At 34.3% G+C, this 17,722-nt stretch overlaps 3 protein-coding genes across 4 annotated transcripts; all 3 read right to left on the bottom strand.

Moving 5' to 3' along the window:
• Positions 1 to 1,163: 1,163 nt before the first annotated feature.
• Positions 1,164 to 4,742, bottom strand: LOC125201429 (stearoyl-[acyl-carrier-protein] 9-desaturase, chloroplastic-like). Its single transcript, XM_048099531.1, has 3 exons — positions 4,608 to 4,742; positions 2,455 to 2,941; positions 1,164 to 1,861 (listed from the first exon to the last, which is right to left on the bottom strand). Exons 1-3 carry the CDS (start codon positions 4,700 to 4,702, stop codon positions 1,301 to 1,303), a joined length of 1,143 nt encoding a protein of 380 aa, XP_047955488.1. The 5' UTR covers positions 4,703 to 4,742; the 3' UTR covers positions 1,164 to 1,300.
• A 2,464-nt stretch (positions 4,743 to 7,206) lies between these two features.
• On the bottom strand, positions 7,207 to 9,413 carry LOC125214082 (stearoyl-[acyl-carrier-protein] 9-desaturase, chloroplastic-like). Its single transcript, XM_048114963.1, has 4 exons — positions 9,299 to 9,413; positions 8,619 to 8,798; positions 8,312 to 8,435; positions 7,207 to 7,767 (listed from the first exon to the last, which is right to left on the bottom strand). Exons 1-4 carry the CDS (start codon positions 9,409 to 9,411, stop codon positions 7,207 to 7,209), a joined length of 978 nt encoding a protein of 325 aa, XP_047970920.1. The 5' UTR covers positions 9,412 to 9,413.
• Positions 9,414 to 11,184: 1,771 nt separating this feature from the next.
• Positions 11,185 to 17,049, bottom strand: LOC125214070 (stearoyl-[acyl-carrier-protein] 9-desaturase, chloroplastic-like). Of its 2 annotated transcripts, none has more exons than XM_048114945.1 (4): positions 16,933 to 17,049; positions 16,149 to 16,277; positions 12,427 to 12,778; positions 11,185 to 11,756 (listed from the first exon to the last, which is right to left on the bottom strand). In XM_048114945.1, exons 1-4 carry the CDS (start codon positions 17,043 to 17,045, stop codon positions 11,196 to 11,198), a joined length of 1,155 nt encoding a protein of 384 aa, XP_047970902.1. In that variant the 5' UTR covers positions 17,046 to 17,049; the 3' UTR covers positions 11,185 to 11,195. The 2 variants fall into 2 exon arrangements, with proteins under 2 accessions (XP_047970902.1, XP_047970909.1); XM_048114952.1 differs by having other exon boundaries at positions 16,149 to 16,283; positions 16,933 to 17,025.
• Positions 17,050 to 17,722: the final 673 nt, after the last annotated feature.

Raw genomic sequence — 17,722 nt, 5'->3', positions numbered from 1 at the left:
AGTAGCGGATAATGGGTAATTCTCATCTCGACTCGCTCCATATATATAAAGGTGTTTCAAATAGTTAAAGTGGAGAAAAAAAAGTAAATAGTTAAATAATAATAGCCATATATGCACTCATTTTGAAAAATTAAAAATAAATAGTTAGAACGGAGAAAAAATAAAGTAAGAGAGATAATAATGTAGAAAAGAGTATTTATATTATTATATTTCCAAAATGGGTGAAGAAAATGAAATGTCTCTATAAAAGCGGAAAAGTGGGAGTACTTTATATAATCTAAGAGTTCTTTTAAAACATTTTTATATTCCCACGAACATACAATTGAAAACTCACCGGAACTAGCTATAGAGTGTCCCCTTACTTTTATTCTCAATCTATTCAACGTTTACCATCGATATTAATAAAGTAAATTAGGAAACATTGGCGGCTATTATTATGGTTTTGAAATTTTTTATTAGGATTTCGGGTCGGGTACGGGTACCCGCAATGTCGGGTACGAGATACCCGTCACGGGTATCGGGTAATCCCGGTATGTCGCGGGGCGGGTATTGGGACAACAAATTTTGCTAAAATTGGGTACGGGTACCCGACTTGTCGGGTGCGGGTATATGCGGGTAACCCATTTCGCCACCCCTAGAATGACCTACTTACTTTTCAATTTATTTCAGTTGTTACTATGATTTGAACTCAGTGCTGTATTTTACTTTCCTTACTCCATTCATCCCCAAAGGATATGTACTTTGGGTTCGATATAAATTTTAATGTAAAATTGATCAAATACGAGAAATATATAGATAAAAAATAATTAAAGTATTGTTACTTGAGAATGGGTCCTATCTCAATAGAGAGAAAATATTTTCCAAAATTTGAAAGTGCATATTCTTGTGGGATGAACTTAAAGGAAAAGAGTGCATATTCTTGTGGGATGGAGGAAGTGCTCTTTAATTTATTATGTGTTCTAGTTTTTTTTATTTTGTTCGTTTTATATTAATTTTTTTATTTTATTTTTATCACTTTTGACAATGAAATGTGAGGTTCATTAACTTAATTTTATTCATATTTTATTATAAAATTAATTCTATCATATAAAACTGGAATTTATATTTCAGTAACTTTTTAATCACTTTCAAGAATATTTTTAAAAATCTATGCCGGGCCAAAGTGGGATAGGATATATATTTTTTTCATGGCTGCAGTGATTTGAACTCGCAATTTATTTTATCATTTAATTTAATTTTACAAAAACAAATAATGGAGTATCTCATATATTAGTATAAAGGGAGAACCAAACTTGCTTGATCAAAGTTGCACTTCTCTATTGTAGATCCAACTGAATGGGATCTTTGCCGCCTTCTTGGCCCTCCCTTGAGCCCTCTCCTCCATCCGTCTAATTTTCCGAGGCAACCCACAGACGTAGTCTTGAGCTTTTTCCCCGTCCACGGATAGCCCCGTTATATTTTCAACTTCCCATCGCGCAACCAAGTGCTCTAGGATGTCCGCGTAGTCTCCTGCCGTGTAGACGCCAAGGCGCTGGGCGACGGCCGAGAAGTGGTGGAAGAGGCTATCGTCGCGGCCATCGTACATAAAGTGGGCAGGCATTGTGATTTTCTTCTTCATCATGTCGGCTAATGCTAGCATGGTCGTGTCAGGGTCGATCTCGAAGAGCTTCTCGACTATCTTGGTGTAGGCGGTCTCGTGGCGTTTCTCATCCGAGGCGATAGTGCCGCATATCTGAGCCAAGTTGATGTCACCGTGCACCATGGCGTGTCGGGCCGTGTTTCCGTGGGAGATGAACGTAGCCCTTTCTTGGAAGGACGTGTATATGAATCCGAGATACGGGTTGTTTTCTGTCTTTATGTCCTGATAATGTTTTGGACAATGTGGAATGATGAAAGGAGATGTCAATAAATTAATTATGTAGACAAGGCTAGGATATTAGATTTTAGTTACTCAATCTGTTTCATAAAAATAGAGACATCTGGGACAACACGTGTTTAATGCATAAATGGTAAAGTATGAAAGAGATAAAAAAAGGTTGTTGGAATATGTTCATTAGAGAAAAAGAAGTTATTATCAAAAATAAAAATGAACTATTTTTATGGAACAGACTAAAAGGGAAGAGAAGTAATAAAGTAAGGATTTTTTTTGTTAATTAATTAATGTAATAATGGAAGGCAAGTTATAGTTAATATACTCATTTCGTCTCAAACTAATTGAAACATTTCTATTTGGCACATGGATTTAGGTAGGTTGATTAGTGAATTAAATTGTACATACTATAGTAAGAAAGAAAAATAATGAATAAAGTTAGAGAAATGATAAAGTAAGAAAAATAAAAAAGAATAAAGAATAAAGTAAGAGATGAGATAATGTATCAGAGGTAAGATGATAAAGTAGAAGAGAGAAATGAGTTAGTTATTGCCAAAAAGAAAGTAAAGGAAGAATTTTGTTACCATTCCCGACCCGATGAGATATTGGACCGTCTTCTCGACTTGCTTCATATCTACTCTCCCGGAGAGGTAAAGATACTTATTGAGAAGGTCTCCGTGTCTATTCTCCTCGGCCGTCCATGCTCTCGTCCACACGGCCCAAGGAGTTAAGCTCGCCCCCGTCTCATCCCTTACGCCATCGAAGGTGTTGAGCATTGTCTGGTACGTCGGAATCGCCTCCTCAGTAATCATGTCTCCAACTAGAACGACAAAATAGTCGTCGGGAATCTCGTTAGCTCTCTCTCTCAATTCCTTCACCCGGTCATGAAATCCTTCGGAAGCCGGATCAGGCAAGAAATCCTGCGGTTGCCAACACTTTTCGACCGGTTTGAGGTGAATCAATAAATTGTCCTCGGCCCAGCCTTCAATAGATTTGAAGATCTCGACCTTTTGAGGGGGCATCGAGTGTGTGATTTGAACGTGAGAAGGTTTCTTCACTTCAACCCTAAACCTATATGTTACACAACATAATTGTACGTAGTCAACTTATGGAAAATATTAATTGCACCGACATTTTGGAAGAATTGACAATAATTGCATTTTAACCCATCCATTTGTGAACCAATCAGTTTGAAATTTATGGTATTAGGAATTTTCAACCCTAACTCTCTAAATTAATAGGCTATTTAGGTCGACCAAAGATTTCGGGCACATTGACATTCCCACTGTAACACCTTAACCCACTTCATTCAATAGATAAATTTACAATAATAAATATGCTCTAATATTAGTTGACAATATAGAATTAAACTTATAATAAGTAAAACATAAATAGAAAGGTTAGTGAAATGTGGATCTAGTGAATCATACGCGTCGACCAAAGATTTCGGGCACGTTGGCATTACCACTGTAACACCTTAAGTGACCCACTTCATTCAATAGATAAATTTACAATAAATAAATATACTCTAATATTAGTTAACAATATAGAATTAAATTTATAATAAGTAAAAATATAAATAAAAAGGTTAGTGAAACGTGGATCTTACGTTGAGCAAGGGACACTTGCACCCAAACCATTTTAACTTTAATATATTAATATATGTATATAGTCATAGTCAAATAGATATATGGCTTATCTGGTGTCTCCATCCGTCTACTTTCTAAAACATACATTGTTGCTTGATTTTTATAGCTTTTTTTAATGTTTCTTTTTTATGTTTGATTCCCTTTTATATCATACTAATATTATATTTATTCTCTTTCATTTTGAATTCAAACTTATACATATATCTAATAATAAAAAATTATTCTTTAACCTCATAAATATGTAAATAACATATAATACTCCCTCCGTCCCAGAAAGATTGTCCCATTTTCGTTTTCACACCTGTTTTGCAAAAATAATAATAAATAGTTAAATTAGAGATAGAGTAAAGTAAAAGAGAGAATAATGTAGAGAATAGTCTTACCTACATTATTCTTTCTCTTATTTTACTCTTTCAATTTTACCTATTTATTATTATTTTTGCAAAACGAGTGCAAAAAATGAACTGGGACAATCTTTCTGGGACAGAGGGAGTATCATTGTTTTCTTTTATTTTAAAATTTTAATCTATATATATGCAGATTATAAAATGTTTTTTTTGTCCCTTAAATATGTAAATACTGGCATCGTTAATTTTTATTTATAGGTTTGGTTGATAAACTATTTTTTATCCCATAAATACATAAATACTGGCATCGTTAATTTTCATTTATAGGTTTTGTTGATTTTCTGCAACTACTAATTTTATATAATGAATTTCACGCACTGCTATAATCTTCATATGTGTTTATAGTTTCTATTGTCCATGTCTTAATTATATTCACTATTCTTCTATTTCTCTCAATAATTCCTCCTATTGCTTATGCGCTATGCCACATTGGCTTCGGACAATATTGACACAAAAAAACTGAACAATTATTAATCATAAATTTAGGTCTCCATCAGTCAATTTCTGGCTCCGCTCATGTGTGAACCTGCTTACCACTTATATTAAAAATGAAATATGACACATATTGGCGGACAATTCAAATAACAAAAAGAAACTCCTGTTATCGGACAAAGGGAGTAGAAACTACAACACTAACTCTAGTTTTATAGTATATAATAAAAAAGTGAAATCACAACTTACTTTGAACTGCGGCTGGCAGCGGAAGGAAGAGGGATAGAGGGGAATTTTGGTGACTCAAAGTTAACTACATTCAACTTCATAATATTCATTACCATTCTCCTTCCTTTGCAAACAAAATATTGTGTAGAGAGAGAGATTTTGTATTGGGTTTGTTTTTTTGACTTAGATTTTGTGTTCATTTATATGTGTTGTTTGTGACTTAAATGTGTAGTAAATGACCATATTGCCCTTTATGCACTTCTATTTCTAGGTTGGTCATGGTTCTCTCTATTACTACCTCCGTCCCTGGAAATTTGTCCGATTTTTTCATTTTTATCCGTCCCCCAAAATTTGTCTCATTTCACTTTTTACTATTTTTGGTGATGAACCCCATATTTTACTAACTTATTCCTACTCACATTTTATTACTCATAAAATTAATTTATAAAAGTAGGACCCACAATCACTAACTTTTTCAATTTACTTTCCATTACATTTCTAAAACCCGTGCCGAATAAAAGTGAGACAAATTTTGGGGGAGGTAGGTAGTATTCCTTAAAATGTTCACATTTTGTCACTTTTCATTTTTTTCCCAGGAGAAAACTTTAGTTTTTATAAATATAAATTCAAAAATAAATAATGAAATAATTAGGATGATGTTTATCACTCTGACCGAATATACTACCCCCGTCCCATAAAAATATGGACATATTTTATTTTTGGGATGTTCTATAAAAGTATCCTCTTTTATATTTTATAACTATTTTTTTAATTTTTAATAAGATAGGCCATATTCTTCTCTAATAATACTAATTATTTTTTATTTTTAATTTGTCTTTCCTATTTTATTAATTGTGCATTGGTTCTCGTACTATTCCAATATCTATATATTTGTGGGACCTAAGGAGTAAAAGCAAATGCCTCTTTGAGAATTAATTACGATGATGATAAGCTATCTAGCAATTTTGTTTATGTCTAATCAATGTCATGTTACCTAAAAAATGCACAACATCACATTTAAAAGGCGGCAGCTTATTTATGGTGGTATGTGAATTAGTTGAGAAATAAAGTGGGGGAATGACTAATGATTGTTTTTGGGAAATCTATTCTTCCACGAATAAAATTAAAATCTCATTTGTCATTTTAAGATCTCCACAAGTTAAAACTTTTATTTTATTTTTATTATTTTTTTTAAATAGGACTGTATTAATCTGATTTATTCTACTCACCTTTTTACTCTAAAGTTAATACTCTTATATAAAGATAAATTTACAATTTATTAATTTTTTTTTCATCTGTTTTTCTTAATAGTGTAACTTCATACAAGCGATGGATGGAGTATTATTGCAATAGTTTCTAAACACGTGCTAATAACATAATAGAGATGGAGCACAACACATGGTGGTTTCTGTATGAACTATTCGCACGCTACAAATATCTCCTGTCATAATGTAGACCATATTTTTTCCTATTTTTAGATTCATATGCCTAATTTTGAATTTTAGACACGAGGAAAATGTTATCTTTCCTTTTGGTTTTGTGGATCTTAATTAGCTAAAAACCATTTCTCATAATTAGTTAATAAAAATTTAATTTGCTCTTATTTGATTATAGTACTGAATTCTCTTCTTATTTAAAAATCAGTGTATATATACTGTTTTATATTATTAAAAATGTGTCACTCACCCCTTAAAAGACCTCATAAGGGGGAAGGTTATCCACACTCTGATGTGGAAAATTTAACACGCCCCCTCACGTGTGGGCCGGAATGACACATCGGACTTCCATCACGTGGGTAGGCAAGAGAAGAGATAAAGAGATAAACCATCATCGACTTGGGCCCTGCTCTAATACCATATTAGAAATTGGCCACTCACCCCTTAAAAGGCCTCATAAGGGGGAGGATTATCCACACTTATATAGAGAAGCTAGGATCATCACCAAGCTGATGTGAGACATGGATTTGGAGAATTTAACATATATTAATCTGTTCCATAGTAGTAGAGTCATTTCATTTCGCACATTCATTTTGAAAAAATAATTATAAATAGTTAAAGTGGAGAAAAAGTAAAGTAAGAGAGACAATATTGTACGTAAGACTCTTCTCTACATTATTATCTTTGTTACTTTACTCTCTCTCCACTTTAACTATTTATTATTATTTTTTCAAAACGAATGCAGAAAATGGAATGACTCTACTAATGTGGAAAAGAGGGAGTATGTAATTTTATGCAGTTTTATGTTGTGTTGAGTGGAAAGAGTAAAGTAAAAAGAGGGAATAAAACAGAGATAAAAATGTTTCATTTTAAATAATGTGTTATCTTGATTGGGACAAACTAGAAAAAAAATTGAGTCATCGAGTATACCTTTTTTTTATTAACGCTCATTTTTAGTTCTATAATTTTGATCAAGAATAGTATTAAATTTGATAACTTAGTGATTATTGTACGAGTATTTCTTAATTTGATCTGCCTCCTTCCTAAGGATAAAGGAAGATGGTCCATTCCTTGGGAAGCATGAGATTTTATACAAGATGATTCCTCTTTATCTATTTTTCCTTTCTATTCTATTTTCTATATATTTTTGTGGCTATAGTGATTTGAACCCCCAAGCAAGTCAATCAGAGTTGCACTTCATTGTCGTATATCCAACTGAACGGGATCTTTGCAGCCTTTTTAGCCCTCCCTTGAGCCCTTTCCTCCATCCGTCTAATTCTCCGAGGCAACCCACAGACATAGTCTTGAGCTTTTTCCCCGTCCACAGATAGCCCCGTTATATTTTCAACTTTCCATCGCGCAACCAAGTGCTCTAGGACGTCCGCGTAGTCTCCTGCCGTGTAGACGCCAAGGCGCTGGGCGACGGCCGAGAAGTGGTGGAAGAGGCTGTCATCGCGACCATCGTACATAAAGTGGGCGGGCATTGCGATTTTCTTCTTCATCATGTCGGCGAATGCTAGCATGGTCGTGTCAGGGTCGATCTCGAAGAGCTTCTCGACAATCTTGGTGTATGCAATTTCGTGGCGTTTCTCATCCGAGGCGATAGTGCCGCATATCTGAGCCAAGTTGATGTCCCCGTGCTCCTTGGCTTGTCGGGCCGTGTTTCCGTGGGAGATGAACGTAGCCCTTTCTTGGAAGGACGTGTAGATGAATCCGAGATACGGGTTGTTTTCTGTCTTTACATCCTAAAAGAAGGGAATTTTGCTGCTGATTATTTGTCACATTTTGCTTATGGGTTTGGTAGAGGGCTTCACGCTCTAGAGACGGCACCACAAGGCATTTATAGCTGGCTTCTTCGCGATAGATTATGTATTTCGCTTAAGTTGTTAACTCAGCTGTTTATTATAAAAAAATTATGTATATGGACTAGGCTAGGATATTACTAGATTTTAGTAAATAAAGTTTGAATTATTAATTAATGTAGACAAAAGAATATAGGCAACAATATTGTACATCTAGAATGAAAATTTTAAGACCATATCAAATTTCTTTTTCTTTAAAATTTGATTTTTTAAGATACAAAAAGTTTTGTTTCAACATTATAGTCCAATAAAATATTTCTAACCTATATTAGTAAGAAATTTATTTTTGGTTATTGGTTGATTATCAGATTCCAAGTGAGTTATCTATCACGGGACGAATCATGACAACCAAACATGCAATTAATTAGATTAAGTGAGTTATCTATCACGGGACGAATCATGCCAAGTAATGGAAGAATTTAGTTACCATTCCTGAGCCGATGAGATACTGGATAGTCTTCTCGATTTGTTTCATGTCAACTCTCCCGGAGAGATAAAGATACATATTGAGGAGGTCTCCGTGTCTATTCTCCTCAGCCGTCCACGCCCTCGTCCAGAATGCCCAAGGACTTAAGCTCGCCCCGGTCTCATCCCTCACGCCATCTAAGGAGTTGACAAATGTCTGGTATGTTGGGAGGGCTTCCTCAGTGATCATATCTCCAACCAGAACAACTAAATAATCGTCGGGAATCTCCTTAGCTCTCTCTCTCAGTTCCTTGACCTGGTCATGAAATCCATCGGAAGCCGGATCAGGCAAGAAATCCTGCGCCTGCCAACACTTTTCGACCGGTTTGAGGTGAATCAACACGTTGTCGTAAGCCCAGCTTTCTAAAGATTTGAAGATCTCGACTTTTTGAGGGGGCATCGAGTGTGTGACTTGAATGTGAGAAGGTTTCTTCACTTGAACCCTAAACCTATATGTTACAAGACATAAGATATAGTCAACTTATGGAAAATTTTATTTACATTAACACTTTTGGATGTATTTTAAAATTAGAAAAATAATAAAACAAATAAATCTTCACATCCACCCCATGCCCTTCTTTTTCCTTACCAAATTCTAACTTCGTAGAAAAATTCAGAATTAGACCAAAGTTCGTTACATTAACTACAAATTAATTGTTCCATATTTAATTAACACTCCAACTTTATTTTAATCATGCCGGTCTCAATTTTGGGGATCATGGAAAATCAGAAACCACGCCCGATTCATAATAATATTTACGACCAAGTTTTAAGTTAATGGAAAAATCAAAATTCGTGCAAAGTTTGTGATATTAGTGAACAAAATATTGCCATAGAATATCGCAATAGGCATCATAAAAGAGAATTCAACACTTCAACAAATTTCAGCCAAACATATGTAAATTTATTCCAATCTTAAACGTTGAGTGAAAATGAAATCACGGCTTACTTTGAAGGAGAAGGAAGAGCTGAAGCCACGACGAATTTAGGACGCTTGCAGCCGGTGACGGGACGAAGAGCAAAAGAGGGGCATTTTGGTAATTGAAAGTTAATGGCATTCATCTTCATCGCTGTTCTCCTTTGTTTGTTTACACCAATATATACTCCTGCATGCGTTTGTGTAGTGTGTACACGTGTGACTGAAATGACTATATTACCCTTCATGCAGTGCTCTATATAATTCTTATCGCTTACATTTATGTCAATTTAATTAATGAGAGTTTATTCCTCTGTAGCTAGGATGTGCTCGTAGCTTACCCTAATTGCTCTTTAATTAATTGCGTCAATTAATGGACGTTGTTCTGTTTCTTATATTAATAAATACTACTCCCTCTATTCCCGATTAATTGTCACTCTTTCCCATTTCGGTCCGTCACTCAATAATTGTCACACTTCATTTTTACCATAATTGGTAAGTAGCTCCCACATTCCACTAACTTACTTCACTCACATTTCATTATAAAACCAATATAAAAAAGTGGGTGCCACATTCGACTAATTTTTTTCAGCTAACTTTTTTTTTTTACATTTCTTAAAACACGTGTCAAAGAGTGACAATTAATCATGGACAAGTACTATTTATTTAATCATTGAAAAATAAAAATGTTGCACATTGTCATGAAAAGAGGGACAAGATCCTCTAAATGTGTTATGAAAGACACTAGGCCGTGCTACGATCATGTTGTTTGTGAATTGGATGCACACAGATATCGAGTCGAGAGAGGGCATTGAATTTGTACTCTTTCAAGTTTGGTTGTAGATTAATCTCTAGTCTTAGAATACCAACCCTAAAGTTTAAATACCAAGTAATATAAAAATAAGATTATTGGATGTATGGCATTACGTATTAAATTAGTAATTACTCATTGCGTCTACGAGTCTCCTTTTTGTATTTTGGTCTGTCCGCCAATAAAGATCTCAATTCACTTTTATTTTAAATGTTAAGTACATTTTTTTATATTTTAGAAAGTTCCAAGTTAATTTGGTAATTTTTATTTTTGGCAAAAAGTAAATTAATCAAGTACTTTATTCTCTCTTTATCTCTCTTACTTTATTCCCAATCCATTTAACACACTATACTTATACTCCATGCAGAAAAAAGAAATGCCTCAATTAACAAGGAATGGAGGAATATAAAACTAGTACTCCCTCCGTCTTATAAAAGATGTTTAACTTTTCTTTTTAATTTGTCTCATTAAAAATGTCACATTTCTATTTTTGAAAAAAAGAAATTCTTTTACATTAATATAAAAATTATGTTTTCTCTCTTCACTTAACACATAAAATAAAATCTCCGAAAATCATGTGTCATTCCTCAAGCGTGAAATCATGTGTGGGACATAGTGAGTAGTATATAAGAGTATGATCTCCCGTTAAGGGAAGTCTTATAGATAGCTTTAATTTGCCAACTGGAGTTAGACTTCATTGACATCTCCCGTGTAAATTTTTTGAAACTACTTGATTGATTAAATTAAACTTAACCAAATAGTTTTGATATTTCACTTTACTAACAATTTCACTATTAGCTTATCCATCAAATTCGTCTCTAATATTATCATAACTAACATAGTACATCCCATCTACTATTCGACTCATCTAGCAAACTAGGCTTAGTGCGTGCAAGGTTATGTATGTATATTGATATTGCAACTACATTTACAAATATGCCCATGCTTGGTCATATTTAGCATTGTGTAATAATAATAAATAATAGTAACAAAAAACATGTACAACAAGATGATAGTAGACATTCAGTCAAAGGTCTTAATTCGTTAATTTACCAACACTTTATTATATTGAACGTTATCATATACTTCTCGTCCCATTAGAAATAAAACATTTGCTTCTCAGAGTTGAACTTCTCGGTCGTAAATCCAGCTGAACGGGATCTTGGGCGCATTCTTGGCCATCTCTCGCGCTTTCTCCCCTAGTCGTCTTATGCTCGGAGACAATTTACACACATAGTCTTGAGCTTTTTCCCCGTCCACAGATAACCCCGTTATATTTTCAACTTTCCACGTGGCAACCAAGTGCTCTAGGACGTCGGCATAGTCTCCCACCGTGTAGACACCAAGGCGTTGGCCGACAGCCGAGAAGTGGTGGAAGAGGCTATCATCTCGGCCGTCGTGCATCAAGTGCGCGGGCATCAAGATTTTCTTCTTCATTATGTCGGCGAAAGCTAGCATGGTCGTGTCAGGGTCGATCTCGAAGAGCTTCTCGACTATCTTGGTGTAGGCGGTTTCGTGGCGTTTCTCATCCGAGGCGATAGTGCCGCATATCTGAGCTAAGTTGATGTCACCGTGCGCCTTGGCTTGTCGGGCCGTGTTTCTGTGGGAGACGAACGTAGCCCTTTCTTGGAAGGACGTGTAGATGAATCCGAGGTACGGGTTGTTTTCTGTCTTTACGTACTGAAAATGTTTTGACGGACATGAAATAATGAAACGAGATGTCAATAATGTATGTATATGGACTAGATTAGGATATTAGGTTTTAATTAATAAAATTTGCATTATTAATTAACTAACGCATACAAATGAAAATAAGTTACTCGTCAACTTTTCCTTTTTAGTTTGTCACATTCAAGATATGCATTTTCTATATTTAAAAATAAATTTCTTCATTATCTGTCATCATTGAAATATTCAAGCACATTTTTCACTGTACTTATCGTATTTAACTCTTCCATCTAAAACTCGTGTCATTTAAGATTCAGAATGTGGTCAAATGGGAGGATGAAGAACATGAGAAATTATATTAATATTCTACTCCATTAGTTCCCCATTAAGTGTCTACATTTGTCAATTTAGTATGTCCTCGTTGAGAGTTCATTTTCACTTTTTACCTAAATGATAAGTAAACCTCACATTCTACTAATACATTCTATGCATATATTTTATTTTAAAACTAATAGTAATATAAAAGTGAGACTCATATTTTTACTAACTTTTTCAACTCAATCTCCTTTTATTTCTTAATCGTGCAAAAAAGAAAGTTGACACTTAACAGGGGACGAAGGGAGTATCAATCACGCCTCGTCACTCAAACCAATCCAAAGAAATGAAGGAAGAATTTAGTTACCATTCCCGACCCGATGAGATACTGGACCGTCTTCTCGACTTGCTTCATATCTACTCTCCCGGAGAGGTAAAGATACTTATTCAGAAGGTCTCCGTGTCTATTCTCCTCGGCCGTCCACGCCCTCGTCCACACGGCCCAAGGAGTCGAGCTTGCTCCCGTCTCATCCCTTACGCTATCGAAGGTGTTGAGAAATGTCTGGTACGTCGGGAGGGCATCCTCAGTGATCATATCTCCAACTAGAACAACTAAATAATCGTCGGGAATCTCCTTAGCTCTCTTTCTCAGTTCTTCAACTTGGTCATGAAATCCATCGGAAGCCGGATCAGGCAAGAAATCCTGCGGCTGCCAACACTTTTCGACCGGTTTGAGGTGAATCAACACGTTGTCATAAGCCCAGCTTTCTAAAGATTTGAAGATCTCGACTTTTTGAGGGGGCATCGAGTGTGTGAGTTGAATTTGAGAAGGTTTCTTCACTTGAACCCTAAACCTATATGTTACAAGACATAAGATGTAGTCAACTTATGGAAAATATTAATTACATTAACACTTGGATTAATTCAATTATGGTTCGGGTTTTGAGCTAGCCTAGCGTGTATATATTAACCGAATTTTCGATTTTCCAATGAAATTAAACAAATTGGTTGTAAATTTCATTCAACTGGATTTTTCCATAAACTTAAAACTTAATCCTAAATATCGTGAACTTTGATATTGTTGTCGATTTCCCACAACCCACAAATCGAAATTAACGTTACTAAATTAAAACCCAAGTGTCAATCAAATATATCAAAACGACATCATTTTAGTTAAAATTGGAAAAATAGTAAAACAAATAAAAGTTCACATCCACCCCATGCCCTTCTTTTCCCCTACCAAATTCTAACTTCGTAGAAAAATTTAGAATTAGACCAAGGTTCAAAATATTAACTACCAATTTATTGTTCAGTATTTAATTAACACACCAACTTTATTTTAATCACGCCAATCTCAATTTTGGGGATCATGGAAAATCGGAAGCTAGTAATATTTATGACCAAGTTTTAAGTTAAGGAAAAATAAATTCGAGCAAAGTTTGTGATATTAATGACCAATTGCCATAAAACACACTATAAATTTCATCCCTATATAGTAAAAGAGAGTCCAAAACTTCAACAAATTTCAGCCAAACATATACTATAAATTTATTTCAATCTTAAACACTGAGTGAAAATGAAATCACGGCTTACTTTGAAGGAGAAGGAAGAGCGGAAGCGGTGAAGAACTTTTAGGAGGTCTGCAACCTGTGACGGGAGGAAGAGCGAAAGAGGGGCATTTTGGTAATTGAAAGTTAATGGCATTCATCTTTATCGCTATTCTCCTTTGTTTTTTCAGGCTGTTTACACCAATTTATACTCCTGCATGTGTTTGTGTTGTGTGTACATGTGTGAATGGAATGACCATATTACCCTTCATGCAATGCTCCATATGATTCTTATCGTTTACATTTTTGTCAATTTAATTAATGAGAGTTTAATCATCTCTAGCTAGGATGTGCACAGTGCACATATAGCTTACCCTAATAACTCTGAATTAATTGCATCAATTAATGGACATGGATCTATTTCTTATTAATTGTTTATTAATTGAAAAAATAAATTTGTTTATTAATTGAAAAATAAATTTGTTGCACAATGTCATGAAAAGAGGGACAAGGATCCTATAACAATTTGTTTACCAAATTTGGTATGTAATACTCCCTTACGTGTCAACTGATTGAGTCGTATTCTTTTTTTAGATGTCCCAATTAAGTTGAATTATTTCCTTTTCTAACAAAAATCAAAATATTCAATCACTATTACATAATTGATAATTCCATCACCTACTTTACTCTCTTTTTATTTTTCATACTTTATTCACCTCTTCTATTTTTCAATAAAATTTCTTAATCTTTGTGTCTAAAAGTTTTCTTCGACTTAATTGGACCGGAGGGAGTAATAATTTTTGGATTGGATGCACACATATATCGACAGAGGGCATATTGTACTCTTTTGAGTTTAATTGTAGATTAATCTCTAGTCTTAGAATACCAACCATATAGTTTAAATACCAAATAATATAAAAGTAATTGGATGTATAACAATTACTACATAAGAATTAAATTAGCTAGTAATTACTCTATGCGTCTGCGATTAGGAGTCTCGTTTTTCCATTTTGATCTATACGTTAATAAGAGTATCAGTTCAATTTAACAATAAATGATAAGTAGGTCCAACAATCCACTATTCATTTCCTAATAAAATTGTAAGCATAAATTTGTTGTTCTTCAATCTGTGGAGAATGAAGAAAACAAATTTATGTGCGTACAATTTGAATTCACAAAATAATTTGGGAAAAATCACAATACTTGATTAAACATTTGTGTATTACATATAATGATTCAAAATGCGAATTTCAATGTAAAAAATATATGTATTTACATAATAAACACATAAAAATAAACTACAAAAAGATTACATGGAAAATAGTCATTTCTAGCCATGGTGTAAAGCTTACTCCGCCGGCCAGCCCTAAACTATTAATTAATTGAATTAATCAATATCATTTTAGGTTTCCCACAAAATAATGCATATATTGACTTTTTTATTGTACACCTTTTTTTATCAATAACTTTTGTTAAAATACATAAAAATCATAATAATAGAATGGCTGGCGGATATATGTTGATGGACGACTCAAAACAAAAAATGAATTTATATTTTATGGACGGAAATTAATACTAAGAGCATCCCCAACGCAGCCTTAGCTAAGAGCTGTGCTCTTGCCGTCGGCACGACACGCGAGGTGCTCGCCATTGTGCTCTTGGTGAATAAGAAGTGATATATAAAAGAAGAAGTGCGAATATGTTTATAAAATGTATAGAAATAGAAATGTTTTACATGTCAATAGGATTGAGCTAGATATATTCCAAATAGTTTACATAAAATTTACTATAATATTCTATCTTTTTCACCAAACATAAAGAGGTTGTTCATTATGAGATTTTATGCAATATTATTATGTTAAACAGAGAAAAGTAATATCTACAGAGAAAAGTAAAATGGAGATAACGTTGTTTCCATTTTAATAATCCTCAGAGTTGCACTTCTCTGTCGTATATCCAGCTGAACGGGATCTTGGGCGCATTCTTGGCCATCTCTCGCGCTTTCTCCCCTAGTCGTCTTATCTTTGGTGACAATTTACACACGTAGTCTTGAGCTTTCCGCCCGTCCACAGATAACCCCGTTATGTTTTCAACTTTCCATTGGGAAACCAAGTGCTCCACGATGTCGGCATAGTCTCCCGCCGTGTAGACGCCAAGGCGTTGGGCGACAGCCGAGAAGTGGTGGAAGAGGCTGTCGTCGCGGCCATCGTACATAAATTGGGCGGGCATTGCGATTTTCTTCTCCATCATGTCGGCGAATGCTAGCATGGTCGTGTCAGGATCGATCTCGAAGAGCTTCTCGACAATCTTGGTGTATGCGATTTCATGGCGTTTCTCATCCGAGGCGATAGTGCCACATATCTGAGCCAAGTTGATGTCACCATGCTTCATGATTTGTCGGGCCGTGATTCGATGGGAGACAAACGTCGCCCTTTCTTAATAATCATCAGGAATCTCCTTAGCTCTCTCTCTCAATTCCTTGAGTTGGTCATGAAATCCATCGGAAGCCGGATCAGGCAAGAAATCCTGAGGCTGCCAACACTTTTCGACCGGTTTGAGGTGAATCAGTAAATTGTCCTCAGCCCAGCCTTCCATAGATTTGAAGATCTCGACCTTTTCAGGGGGCATCGAGTGTGTGACTTGAATGTGAGAAGGTTTCTTCACTTGAGCCCTAAACCATTATACAAAGACATAGTTGTAGTCAACTTACGGGTAATATTAATTACATTAACACTCAGTGGCAATCGCAGAAATAAATTTTAGGAGAGACTTCAGTTAAATTTTTATATTTAATAAAATATATATAGAGTGGCGATGAATTGCTAATTAATTAGTTTTCTAAAATTGAGACCATTAATTAAAACTGAAGTGTCAATTAATTATACCAAAACAACGTCGTTTTAGTTAAAAATAGAAACAATAATAAAACAAATAAAACATCACATCCACCCCACGTCCTTCTTTTTCCCTACCAAATTCTAACTTCGTGGAAAAATTCAGAACTTGAAAAAGGTTTATAATATTAACTACCAATTAATTGTTCAATATTTAATTAATACTCCAACTTTATTTTAATCACGCCAATCTCAATTTTGGGGATCATGGAAAATTGGAAGTACTCGTTCGAGCAAAGTTTGTGATATTAGCGACCAAAATATTGAAGTAGTAAAATATATGGATAACATTCTTTTTCTTTGTAAAGTTGGGTTATTAAGTTGCACCTCTAAAATTCACACCCCTTGTAAAATTCAAACAAATTTCAGCCAAACATAATTATATATTTATTCCAATCTTAAATGCTGAGTGAAAATGAAATCACGGCTTACTTCGAAGGAGAAGGAAGAGCTGAAGCCACGACGAATTTAGGACGCCTGCAGCCGGCGACGGGAGGAAGAGCGAAAGAGGGGCATTTCGGTAATTGAAAGTTAATGGCATTCATCTTCATCGCTACTCTTCTTTGTTTTTTATCAGCCTGTTTACACCAATTTATAGTCCTGCATGTGTTTGTGTTGTGTGCACATGTGTGAATGAAATGACCATATTACCTAGGGGAGCATTCGAGTTTTGGTTCGGTTTTGGTGCGGTTTTTTCCCCAAAACCGAACCAAAGTTTAAAACCCAAACCACACCCAATCCGAAAAATCAAAAACCGAACTAAACAGAAAAAACCCAAATTATATAAAAAACCCGAAAAACCGAACAAAAAACATATATATATATATAATAGATTTTATTTTATATAATAGAATATATGTCTATAAACATAAAATAAAAAATTGATAGAATATATATAATACATATTATATAGAATATATTCAAAGAATACATATATATATATATATTATATAATGTAATATATTAAATTAATAGAATATATATAATATTATATTTAAATATAATTCGGTTATTTGTTTTATTTTTCGCCTGAACCGAAAAATCGAAATTTTTGTATTTTCAAAACCGAACTGAAAAACCAAAAAAAACCGAACTACATTTCAAATTTTCTATTTGGATCGGTTGGAATATTCGGTTTTTAGTTTTTTTCCTCACCCCTAAATTATTATCCTTCATGCCATGCTCCATATGATTCTTATTGTTTACATTTTTGTCCATTTAA

This window comes from Salvia hispanica, chromosome 1 (genome assembly GCF_023119035.1).
Source record: "Salvia hispanica cultivar TCC Black 2014 chromosome 1, UniMelb_Shisp_WGS_1.0, whole genome shotgun sequence".
Lineage (NCBI taxonomy): Eukaryota > Viridiplantae > Streptophyta > Magnoliopsida > Lamiales > Lamiaceae > Salvia > Salvia hispanica.
Note: the sequence above shows the minus strand (reverse complement) of the source record. Positions and strands in the feature narration are given on the sequence as shown.